This window comes from Clytia hemisphaerica, unplaced genomic scaffold (assembly GCF_902728285.1).
Source record: "Clytia hemisphaerica strain Z4C2 unplaced genomic scaffold, Clytia hemisphaerica genome assembly, whole genome shotgun sequence".
NCBI classification, from domain to species: Eukaryota; Metazoa; Cnidaria; class Hydrozoa; order Leptothecata; family Clytiidae; genus Clytia; species Clytia hemisphaerica.
The window spans coordinates 702,711-716,089 of NW_027104370.1; the positions used below are offsets into that span (position 1 = coordinate 702,711).

The window sequence follows — 13,379 nt, forward strand, 5'->3', positions numbered from 1 at the left end:
ACATTTTGAGTGACTGAAAAGTTTTCAACATCGAGAATCGTGGATTTTTTAGCGAGAGATCTGGACCTTGATTTTTGCCTGATCTAGCCAACAAACTATGGCATGTCATACGTTTTATGTTAGGACCAACCATTCCTTGGACATAAAAAAAAAATTGTCAATTAGTGAAATGGATGGATGATGACAAAAATAAGGACTTTTATGAAGTGGGGTCAACATTGAGACTTTGATAGAATCTATTTCAGACGACAGCAAAAAGAACTAAAATAAATATTTTTGGCGTAAAGATGACATGCCGCTGGACGAAATGTGTTTTTAAAGTTTCTTGAAACTCAAGCTACAATTTCAAAAAGACAAAAGCTACGGCGGAGCAATCTTTAGACCTGTATTGCAAAGTCTGTTGTTTTCCTTTTCCACGGCACGTTAATTTATGTCCGCATATGCCATTTCTATTATCATTAGTTTTATTATAAACAGTGTTAACAGAGCTACAATCTACTTGTAAATGTAAAGGGTGAGCGATAAATATAATCAATGTTTTTATCAATCTTTTTGATTTGCCGAATAAATGTCAACCGCTCGGGCGAAACAAGGCATGTCCCAAATATATTTTGCGTGACGCGTACCGCTTCCCATTATTCCTTAACTCTCATACATAGCTCAAAACAATTGTATCAACGAGAGGATTTCGAAAAGTCCTGAGTCAAAAATTCACATTAAGTCAATCTGAAGATATCGGTAAAAAACTGATTTTGACGTTATAAAATACATCGTAAAAACACGTCATGAGTAAGATTCAAATGACGTCATTATTGAAAAACGGCGATAAATTCAATTCTATTAATGCAATCAACACCAAATTTTGACTGGAGTTGTAAATTAACGATTCTGAAATATTTGTTGAAAAAATTTCAGAATATTTAAATGACATCATTTATTGTCGGGAAAAATTAAAATACGTCAAAAAATGCTGACGTCATCATGATTTTGAATTTTTTTTCATGAAATATTTCAGAATAAATAATCAACATCTCCAGTCAAAATTTTTGCTTTGATTGTAGTAAGTTAATCGGAATTAACGTTTTGATTAGCTAGGGAAAAATCAGAATGGAATGTTGTTTACAATGTTATTTATTGCTGAATGATACGAAAAATAGGTATACAATTCAAAAGATACATAATTCCTAATAATTTCAAGTTATAATGTTACCATAGCTAATTTATAATTCTAAATAATGATACGTTCAGGGCCTATTATAATTACACCATCGTTCAAATCCTCTGCATCTGCGTCGTCAGAGTAATGCAAAACTTTTTTTTTGAGATAAGGGTGTAGGTTTAACCCCCTGTGCGGAGATGCGGGTATGTTCGGGCCAAATATTGGAAATCGACCCTTAGAGAGACTTTTGAAAAATCTTGTCCGAATTTTGAAATTTTTACGACCCTTAAAAGATTTATTTATTTTTTTCCAAAATTTCAGCCAGAATTATCAAATTTTGGTTGAAATTTGAAAATTAAATGACCCTTTGAGGGGTTGAATGTAAATTACATTGTGGTAGTAAATGATCTTAATTTAGAGCGAGTATACACCGTCATCGAGACTTAAAAGGCTACATACACTACTGTCAGACAATATAATGACGATATATTCCTGAGCAATATATTGAAAAGGTGTCCGCAATATATTGTCAGCTCGATTTGCAATAGTCCAACAAAAAAGGGGGATTGTTCACAGAAAGAAAATTTCATTTTTATAATAGAGCACCTGTTGTCTACCCCGTACATTACGGTCCGTAAACTTTATTGGCGAATATTGGTCACCAATATATTGTGTAGTCTAAGTAGCCCTTAAGAGACACATGGGTTAAATCTTTAAAGTAGTTCAATTATAATATGACTTTTAAGTCTTCTGGTTGTTGTTGACGATATCCTGCACGCCTTTGAGAGCATTTGTACAGCATGAAAAATAGACCAATTATTGCCACCGCAACGGGTATTTGAAGGTACAGCAACATGTTCTTGCTTGAATTACCAGAGCTTGATTGGTTATCGTTAGATGCTGACGATGGTTGATGTTGGATGACTTCGATTTTCTCGCCTAGAAAAGGAAACTAGATTTAGTAAAACTCAAATAAAAAAATGACGCAGTAACTTCGAGGGCATAAGGGCGGCTTAATAGACGTCAGTTGTAAAGGTACAAAAAGTATACGAGGTTGTTTTCAAATTAGTCTCTAGGATACTCCAAATGGAAATTTTAAGAAAAATAAAAAAAACAGACCTTTGATTTTGATTTCAAGTGACGACGTCATATATCCTTCAATTTCTTCTTTCAGCTCAATGGATCTTCTTCTTCGACCATTATCACGGCAACCGAATTGACATTTCTGGTCTGTAGTATTCTTACAAACATATGTATGACAATGAACAAAAATGCTGTCACCCCCGTCTTTGAAGTTGAAAGCTTGGACACTGAATCTGAATTTGTTTTGACCAGTACCTTGGTTGTGGACGGCGTATGTTTCATCTTTCGGACAGCTGGAAAGAGGTATAATAATTTCTTAATATGTTCTGGCTGATATATTTTATCTTCATAGTGTAAGTTCTGACTGGAAAGTTATCAAAATGAAAGACTCAATGTCACATAATAACCAAACAGTCGATTGTATTTTTCAAGGATACTTTGTAGCTTGTAGACCATGTTGGTGGTTAGCTGATTGAGGTTAATAAAATAGGCCTTCCTCGTCCTTTTTGCGTGGAAAAATCTTGACTTTTGGCATATAATCATTTGAAGTTGTTTTTTTAATTTTTGAAAGCTTTTAAAACCTTTTTATGAACAAACCCAAACGGTTGTAATCGATCATCGATATAAATCGATTGATCAATTAGTGATTAAAATCGATAATCGATCGCTAATCGATATTCACAATTTTTTGATCTTGTCGATTAATATCTATTATGTATCGATTCAAATCGATGATCGATTTTATCGATTACAACTGCCTAGACATATAATAGTACCAACCTGTTTTGGTTTAAATAATATCTTGGTTCATCTCGGTAGCTATTGGTCTTGGTAGCGTAACAAGTTTCTGGTAAAATGCTCAATTCCTCTTTGTCGATTGCTACTTCAAAATAAATCCTATTCGAAACTTGCAAATAAATGGGAAATTCTTCGCGACCGTATGAATGGCTGTATGCTAGTGATCTGTACACTTGAAAATCGATTCTAAAAGATGCGTTTGCCTCTGAAATAAAAATTTGTGAAAATATGATATGATTCTTCTCTATTTACAATGATATGAAAATATTTCCCGATGTCCCGCTGTGTCCTTATAGAAAAAAATGAAGAATGTACTAATGTACTCTCATGGTTTGCGGGCATGCGCAGAAGAAGCAGGGATGATCACTTAATGGTCATTGCAGTAAAGGCAGAAAATGACAATTGGTTTTCTCTAATACTGTACCCCTTTTCCTGTAAGTTTTGACTAAAGAGACTAAGGAGCAACTGAAAGAAAGAACATTTAAATAAAAACAAAAATCCGAAGCGGCATGAAAGCACAGCGACATAGCAATAGTTATCTGATATTCTGATGGTGGATTGGTCCCCGCCCAGGCTAAAGCTCTAAAGAAGCGGGCCAATTTCCCATTGAAGAGGAATGATAGTCGGCCTTTGATGTGCCGAATCCCCAGTCGGGTTCAACTACCCTTGCGTATATACCTAAATATATTCGGTTGGACCCACCAATCCCCAAAAACGAGGGCTGGGTTACTAGACCTCCCGCTGCAAATTCTTTGATGCGGTCTTGGAAAATTCCGTAATCTAAACCTTCCAGATGTTGAAAAATTTTCCGACCTTCAGAGCTCTAACGTGTCAGATTAAAATTTCTGCATCTGGGTGCCAGATAATAGCAATAGTCGAATATTCTTCGCAATACGCGAAGACTTCGTATCAGAAGGCGACGTTTCTTCCGCAATTGACTTGAATTGACATAGCGCTGCTTCTTCAAAAACAGACATACAGCACCACGGGCAGTGACATGTTAATGATAGACTCAGTGCTGGGCCAAAATCAATCTTACGTGTTGTGTCATGAATTTCGATGTATTGAGGTCCAACGACGATGCCCTGGGTTCCATTCCCCTCGCCAGTTCCGTTGATCGGATTTCCTTTCAATGTGTTGATTTGTGTTTTTTGTAATCGACATTCAACTCTGAAAAGAGACGTGTCACAGAAACAATAGACACGTGGACGATCCTATCATCTACACATTATCACTAAAATAGGGAATAATTCGGGAGGCGGGATAAATTTGAAAATGGAGTTCAGTTCGGGGCGGAGTAAACTGTGGCGGAGGTGTTTACAGTGTAGACGATACCGCACCACTAGATCATCATCACTGTGAAAGATTGAAGAATCACTCCTGTGAAAATGGTAATTATACCACATTTCTACAAAAAGTTGATTTTTTTCTTCTTCATGTTTTACTTGATAATATTTCCCTCACAAATATCTTTTTAACGAGCACAAAATCGCAACTTGATTCGAATTCTATCAAAAGTTACAGCCATTTTTCGTCTCAGCTGCAAATTATTTTGAGACAGATTTTAAGTAAAGTCTGTCTCAAAAGTGTGTGGACACTTCAGATTTTGCGTAGCTTTCTTTGATAAAAAGTTCCAGTCCTTTGAAGAGGGTCTTTAACGGCCAGAAATTGACCAATTTCACAGTGCTGTAACAGCAAGTTTTAAATTTTCTAAATAGTCTGATGTCACGGTTTTAGAACCAGTAGAAAAAATCTTAATTTTTCTTCATCTTCACTTTTTAACTTTAAAAAGATCTTTTATCCGCTAGATAATTGTCCTTTGGAAATATCTTTCCAACGGTGTATAACTTTCTAACATAGCATGAATGGGTGTTGAGAAAAGGTAAAAAAACGAAAGTGTCCACATACTTTTGAGACAAAATTTTAGTATATTTTATCTGGTGGCTGTGGCGGAGAGGGGAGTGAGGGAGTATTTTCTATTTGCGCTAGAACTGAGAGGTCGAATGCTGATTGATGAGCGCCATACTTATTTTCAGCTCCCAGTAACTTACCCCCTAGATCAGATTACCCAACCTAAGCTCTTCATTCGCTGAGTTGACGGTGACCGGGGATCGAACCCACAACCTTTAGATTGTAACCGACCGAGCTTAAAAACTCTTACTTGATATTCATTGAAGTAGTTCTTTCTATCAAACTGTTTGAAGCAGTCGTGTTAATGTAATACACTCTGATCACGTTGCTGTAGACAATATGGTGCCTCTCTTCATGCATTCTCGTGTTACATTGGTTGAACTGTGTGTATGTCTCATAGCGTCCTGTCTTTTGGTTCAATTCCACTCGACAACTGTCCATTTCTAAGGTAACCTTTTTGATTGGCATTCTAAAATTGACAAAAAGTAATTTACATATGGCATATGTTAGATGACTTGAATGAATTCTTTACAGGGGATTTACAAAATTTCAATATTTTTGAAAAGCTAAATAATATATTTTCAAATTTTTCTAATATAGAGGATGAGAGAGAGAGAAAGGGACCCAGATAGTGAGATTTACCGCTTAAAGACCTTGGAAAACCCACAATAAGAGAGAACCCGGGGGTACTAGGGTTGCGAACTGACGAGTATGCGCCGCTTAAATTTTGAGCAGGACTTAGCAGGACAAAAAAGAGCAAAAGATAGGGAAAAAAGTTGAAAGTTTCTTTTCCTATTCTACTCCTCAATGGGACTGGCAGGTTCGAAAAAGTAACCCTTAACACTAGAACCCTTTACTTGCTTGGGTACTCTCCCCCGGGGACGAGAGTCTCCATACACCTATACATACACTCACCAAAGTCATAAGGGCCCTCATAAGATTTCGAGCAAAGTTGTAAAGAAAAAAGTCCTAAATGTATTTATGTTGGTAAGGTACTCACGTTGATGCTGGTAGACTTTTGAAATGAAATCTGAATGCATTGTGCTCACAAGATAAGTCTGTCTCGTAATCCTTTGGCTTACTGCTGTTAGATGGAACTGCAATTAAGCCATACACTGAAACCACCAAAACAGCTAGCTGCACTAGATACATCTTTTTGCTTAAATTTCTGCGTCGAAAAATTGATGTGCTGAGTGCCCAAGTGTGTCAGTGACAATGTCATGAAACTATGAGTGATTCTGTTTTTGATGTTCTTTTACAATGTGGTTTTTATGCAACTCGGTTGCGCCTTTTCCTTCAGAAAAGGTATTTTTATCAGCCAATCATATTAGATTATTTATCGTAACATATTTGACCTAACCCTGCCTTTTGTATGTTTAACATTAAAAATTTTTCTTCTCTGGCCGGCTTCGGAAATAGGAATTTGATTTTTTTTATAGCTCCCAACCAATTATTATGGACTTATCAGTCTTTTAGCCAATCAGGCTCGAGTTCTGTTAGATCGTTGCTACACCCAAACCACTTGATAATATCTCTAAGTTTGAACACTCCCCACAATTATTTATGTAATGTCGCCTGAGGGAACAATATGTTTTTAGCATAAACTAAATGGCTGATTACTTAAATTGATAAAATTTTAAACAAATCTTGATAAACTTGTTATTTATTTTCTCTTTGGACTTTAAGGCATGCATTGCTGTGCCAAAGTTTTTCGGGTTTACCACAAGTATTATTTTCGAGATTATGTACAAAGATAAAGTTAATTTCCTATTGCAAGGCACGTGCTATAGGTCGAATCATCGATACATCTCTGTATTTTTGCTCCTCCTTTGAACATGCGATCGATTGTGTAAAATATACCTTGAACGATACACATTTTAAAGTTTCAAAAATTTGTGATTTGAAATTTTGATGTAGTTTAAATTTTCTTTGTGAAATATTTTTCACATTTGATTGAATTTTTGTTTCTACTTGTAATGTTGTGTAAAATATCATATCATCTACTGACCGACTGTTACCGATACTCTTATCTGTAAGATATAATTAGCCATGATTTTTATGAAAGCTGCATTTTTTGACATGATCAAAAATTTAAAAATGAAATCATCAAGAAAAATCTATTTAAAAATGAAGCTATTTGAGCTATATGTTTGATAAAATGACGCTAGCTAAGCGAGCACAAAAGTTTTCGGATACTACTTTCATTCTTATTTTAGCTGAAAAATGCTAATTGTAAGGTTTTAAAAGCAAAGAGGCGCCAAAATTAGTAACCAGAGGCCCTTTTTTACCCCTTGCCTTTCGTCGGCCTCTAAAAAAATCGGCCACTGGAGGGGCACTTGCCCCCACTGCCACCACTCTACTGGGCGAGACCCACTGAGACTCTGATTCAAAAAGAATTATCTTGAATCTAAGGAACAATACTGCATTCGCCAATTACTGATATTTCTCCTTGAATTCGCAGGAAGCTTGTAACGATCAATACTTATAACCTTAGAAACACCCCTGTGTCTGGGACCCCAGCCCCACTGAAAGATATGGCCATATTTTCGTCCCCGGTGAACAAAATACCCTACAATATCCGGATGAGCTGGAGTTTTTACAACGTCGGTCATGTATTTTGATGTGTATTTCACAGAACGCAAAAACAGAATAAGTTGAGATATATTCTATCAGAAAAGAAAATTTACACCCTCCTAAAGTCCCGAGGTCCCGAAGTCCCGAAATGAACTATATCAAATTTCAAAGAAAAAAATTACACAAACCTAAAGTCCCGAGGTCCCGAAAGTTCCGAATTGAAATATATCAAAATTCTACCAGAAAAATTTTTTTACAACAACCAAAAGTCCCGAGGTCCCGAAGTCCCGAAATATCAAACTTATGAAAAAAAATTACACCAACCAAAAGTCCCGAGGTCCCGAAGTCCCGAATTGAAATATATCAAATTTCTGAGAAAAAAATTACACAAACCTAAAGTCCCGAGGTCCCGAAAGTCCCGAATCATAATATATCAAAATCTACCAGAAAAAAAAATTTACACCAACCTAAAGCCTCGAAGTCCCGAATGGAAATTTACCAAAGTATAGTCTGAAAAAAAGTTACCCCAATCAAAAATCCCAAGGTCTCGAAGTCCCGATGGAAATATGAAAACTCAAGTAGAAAGAGGACTGGGGGAAATGACTGATTGATTAAATTTGATTGGGCAGGGGTGAGATTGATGAAATAGACAAGGGTGTAATTTCCACACAAAGTTGGGGGAAACTCGAGTGGAAAGAGGGGAGAGTTTAGTGAATTTCACATAAAGAAAGATTGGAGATCTATCAAAAGAGGTGGGGGTGAAAGAGGGGCGGAGACAATGAATGATAAATTGAATACAGTGAGACAGGGGTGAGATTAATGAAATGGACATGGATAAAATTTTCAAAAAGTCCGGTCCTTTTTCAAAAGTTGAAAAAAGACCGGAGAAAAAGAATGATAGATTAGACATGGTGAGACGGGGGATCAGATTGTTGAATTAGGCAAGGGTGGGATGAAACTCAAGCAAAAAGAGGGGCTTGGATAAATGATTGATGAAACACAAGATAAAGGGTGAGATGACCCGTAAAGAGAGGTCAGAGATATGACATGAAGACAGGGGTGAGATACTGTAGATGCAAAGGGAGGGTGAGAAAGGGGTGAGATGGATGTAAAGGGAGGTGGCAGTAATAGTATGAAAAGAGTAGGGGTAAAACTCAATTAAGACGAGACATAGGTGGAAACTTTTTCTCTCGGAAATTTGATACATTTCAATTCGGGACTTTGGGACCTCGGGACTTTTGGTTGGTGTAATTTTTTTTCTCAGAAATTTGATATATTTTAATTCGGGACTCCGTGACCTCGGGACCTCGGGACTTTTGATTAGTGTAATATTTTTTTCAGAAAGTTGATGTATTTCAATTCGGGACTTCGGGACCTCGGGACTTTTGGTTGGTGTAAATTTTTTATTGATAAAATTTTGACATACTTCAATTCGGGACTTCGGGACCTCGGGACTTTTGGTTGGCGTAATATTTTTTCTCAGAAATTTGATTTATTGAAATTCGGGACCTCGGGACTTTTGATTAGTGTAGTATTTTTTCTCGGAAAGTTGATGCATTTCAATTCGGGACTTCGGGACCTCGGGACTTAGGTATGGTGTGATTTTTTTTAAATAGATTTTCGATATTTTATAATTCGGGACTTCGGGACCTCGGGACTTTGGGTTAGTGTAATATTTTTTTCAGAAAGTTGATGTATTTCATTTCGGGACTTCGGGACTTAGATATGGTGTGATTTTTTAAAAATAGATTTTCGATATTTTGCAATTCGGGACTTCGGGACCTCGGGACTTTGGGATGGTGTAATATTTTTTTCAGAAAGTTGATGTAGTTCATTTCGGGAATTCGGGACTTAGGTATGGTGTGGTTTTTTTAAAATAGATTTTCGATATATTGCAATTCGGGACTTCGGGACCTCGGGACTTTGGGATGGTGTAATATTTTTTTCAGAAAGTTGATGTAGTTCATTTCGGGAATTTGGGACTTAGGTATGGTGTGATTTTTTTAAAATAGATTTTCGATATATTGCAATTCGGGACTTCGGGACCTCGGGACTTTTGGTTGGTGTAATTTTTTTCTCTCAGAAATTTGATTTATTGAAATTCGGGAGTTCGGGACCTCGGGACTTTTGGTTGGTGTAAATCTTTTATTGATAAAATTTTGACATACTTCAATTCGGGACTTCGGGACCTCGGGACTTTTGGTTGGCGTAATATTTTTTCTCAGAAATTTGATTTATTGAAATTCGGGACCTCGGGACTTTTGATTAGTGTAGTATTTTTTCTCGGAAAGTTGATGCATTTCAATTCGGGACTTCGGGACCTCGGGACTTAGGTATGGTGTGATTTTTTTTAAATAGATTTTCGATATTTTATAATTCGAGACTTCGGGACCTCGGGACTTTTGGTTGGTGTAAATTTTTTATTGATAAAATTTTGACATACTTCAATTCGGGACTTTGGGACCTCGGGACTTTTGGTTGGCGTAATATTTTTTCTCAGAAATTTGATTTATTGAAATTCGGGACCTCGGGACTTTTGATTAGTATAGTATTTTTCTCGAAAAGTTGATGCATTTCAATTCGGGACTTCGGGACCTTGGGACTTAGGTATGGTGTGATTTTTTTGATAGAATTTTGACATACTTCAATTCGGGACTTCGGGACCTCGGGACTTTTGGTTGGTGTAATTTTTTTCTCAGAAATTTGATATATTTCCATTCGGGACTTCGGGACCTCGGGACTTTGGGTTGGTGTAATATTTTTTTCAGAAAGTTGATGTACTTCATTTCGGGACTTCGGGACCTCGGGACTTTTGGTTGGTGGGACTTTTGGTTGGTGTGAATTTATTTTTGATAGAATTTTGACATACTTCAATTCGGGACTTCGGGACCTTGGGACTTTTGGTTAGTGTGATTTTTTTTTCTCAGAAATTTGATTTATTGAAATTCTGGACTTCGGGACCTCGGGACTTTTGGTTGGTGTAGATTTTTTTTTGATAGAATTTTGACATACTTCAATTCGGGACTTCGGGACCTCGGGACTTTTGGTTGGTGTAATTTTTTTTTCTCAGAAATTTGATTTATTGAAATTCGGGACTTCGGGACCTCGGGACTTTTGGTTGGTGTAAATTATTTTTTGATAGAATTTTGACATACGTCAATTCGGGACTTCGGGACCTCGGGACTTTTGGTTGGTGTAATCTTTTTCTCAGAAATTTGATTTATTGAAATTCGGGACTTTCAGGACCTCGGGACTTGAGTATGGTGTAATTTTTTTTAATAGATTTTCGATATTTTGCTATTCGGGACTTCGGGACCTCGGGACTTTGGGTTGGTGTAATATTTTTTACAGAAAGTTGATGTATTTCATTTCGGGACTTCGGAACTTAGGTATGGTGTGATTTTTTAAAAATAGATTTTCGATATTTTGCAATTCGGGACTTCGGGACCTCGGGACTTCGGGACCTCGGGACTTTGGGTTGGTGTAATATTTTTTTCAGAAAGTTGATGTATTTCAATTCGGGACTTCGGGACTTGAGTATAGTGTAATCTTTTTTAATAGATTTTCGATATGTTGCAATTCGGGACTTTGGGACCTCAGGACTTTTGGTTAGTGTAATATTTTTTTTCAGAAAGTTGATGTATTTCAATTTGGGACTTCGGGACTTCGGGACTTGAGTATGGTGTAATTTTTTTTTGATAGAATTTCAATATATTCAGTATTTCAATGAATGTAACTTTGTAATTTTAAAAATTGTAGTAAGAAAGGATGAATTGGTCCTGTTCTGAAAAATTCAGCATTTCTCTATCTTGTAAAAACTCCAGCTTGCCCCACAATATCAGCCCAACTGGAAAATTGACTTTGATTCCCATTCCCCATTCGAAATTCTATGCAAAAATTTGTTGTCCAAAACCATCCTCATTGGATATTTTAAGCTCGGGAACGATAGAATTTCTATCCCCATTGGGATTTCGATAGAACTTTTTATCCCCACTGTGGGAAAAAGTTCCACGGGGACCGTGAGAGGGGTGTTTAGAAAGGTTTGAGAGTCCCTTTAGGTTTGAAGGTAGGCTACAACTACCCAAATTTTTATCAATTTTTGTGGAAAAAATGTAAATATTTGTGACATACCACCATTGGCAAATCAAAGTCATTTTCACTCAATGAAACAAGCATTTCCAAATGAAAACGTCAAAAAACGATGATTTTTGAAAAAGCAATTTTTTTTAAACTCTGTTACGAACATCCTTTTGTTTTGAAACGAAAAGGTTTACCATCTTGATTTTTATTTTAGCTTTCATGAGTCGTAAAACATGGATTTCAGTTGTTTTGAAAACATTAAACAAATTGCAGAGAAAATACTCGGAATTTTACGAAAATAATGTCATCCAACCTGTCAATCAATTAGCAAATCAATTAAGTAGCCAATCAATCAAATAGCCAATCAATCAAGTAGCAAATCAATCAATCAAATTATTATTTTTTTTTTTTTGTTCACACTGTAGTGGCTGCAGCACTACAGAAAAAAATTTGCCAGGATGAGATGGTGGGTGACTCTAGAGTGGCAAGGAGAGCTTACTCCAGGATCCGCACCTGTCTCCAGGCACCCCCTTGGTGGGGGTGTCTCCATCTCATCCGTTGTTCATTTTAATTTCACATTTTAACAATAGAGATCTTCTGCTACAGCAGTCTTCATTGCATAAAATCTGCAATTCTAGTTTATTCTCACCCCAAAGACATTCTACCAGATTTTTTCTTTCACAGCTATATTCAGTTACACAGTCTTGGGGCTCCCAAGTCAACCAAATAAATATGCAAATATTGTGCATACTCCACCTCCAGAACACAGAAGGTTCCCTTCTTATTTCAATTTTCAATTTTTTCACATAGACTCGACATATTCTCACTTTTAACTCTCTTGGCCTTGGGACTTTTCCAAAAGCCAATTAAAATAAAATATTTTTACATGCTCCACAAAATACTTCATTTACAAAATTGATGTAACTCTGAAAAATATCATATTCAACAAACTTCGAAACCTCAAAAAATCCAAAACTTTACATAATTTCGAACACTTTGAGGGGTCCATCAATTTCATCCACTGATATTTTACAAATTACATAGCTGTTTTAGGATAACGATCGCAAATGTCCCGAAATATCACACCAACTTTATCCTACCCGGAGTAATCCTGGTTGGATACTGGATGATGTGATATTTTACAATAGGCGCAAGAAAATTTTCTTACAGGGATCGAGCATAAGAAAAACTGCATGAAAATATAAGGATAAAATTATGATTCATATTCCTTTCAAGTTTCAATTATTTTCCATATTTGCACCTAAATTTTACAAAAGCTTTTTAATTTTATCCCTTCTCTGAATGTCACTTCCTAGGGAGGGTACCCATTTTTCCATATTCACACATCCACAAGCAGCATTAGGATAACGATCGCAAATTTCCCGAAATATCACACCATTCTCTATCCCTTTGGGAGCAATCCTGAAGTGATGGTCCATGATGGGATATTTTTTTAAAACACGAAAGGTTTACCATCTTGATTTTTATTTTAGCTTTCATGAGTCGTAAAACATGGATTTCAGTTGTTTTGAAAACATTAAACAAATTGCAGAGAAAATACTCGGAATTTTACGAAAATAAGAACATTTTAGGCATAAAACTCAAAAAATTAGGAAAATTCGAAGGTTCAAAAATTAGTTCTTCTTTAAGAAAACGTGTAACGATTTAGGTTCAAGTTCCTAGGACCCTTATACAGGACTCAGTGTCTAAAAAAGTTATCAAAAAAGAAAGGCTATCCTATCTCCTGTCTTGGACTGCTGTTCTTTTTGAGTTT

The 13,379-nt window shown here is 36.2% G+C and overlaps 1 protein-coding gene and 1 long non-coding RNA gene across 2 annotated transcripts in view; one reads left to right on the forward strand and one right to left on the reverse strand.

Moving 5' to 3' along the window:
• LOC136818506 (uncharacterized) overlaps window positions 1–13,379 on the forward strand; it is an 83,425-nt gene that overhangs the window by 31,048 nt on the left and 38,998 nt on the right. The gene's annotated exons all lie outside the window — the stretch shown is intronic.
• On the reverse strand, window positions 1,839–5,413 carry LOC136818463 (pancreatic secretory granule membrane major glycoprotein GP2-like). The gene is made up of 5 exons (XM_067074799.1): window positions 5,202–5,413; window positions 4,080–4,210; window positions 3,023–3,245; window positions 2,279–2,535; window positions 1,839–2,098 (listed from the first exon to the last, which is right to left on the reverse strand). The coding sequence occupies exons 1-5, from the start codon at window positions 5,390–5,392 to the stop codon at window positions 1,887–1,889; spliced, it is 1,014 nt and encodes a 337-aa protein (XP_066930900.1). The 5' UTR covers window positions 5,393–5,413; the 3' UTR covers window positions 1,839–1,886.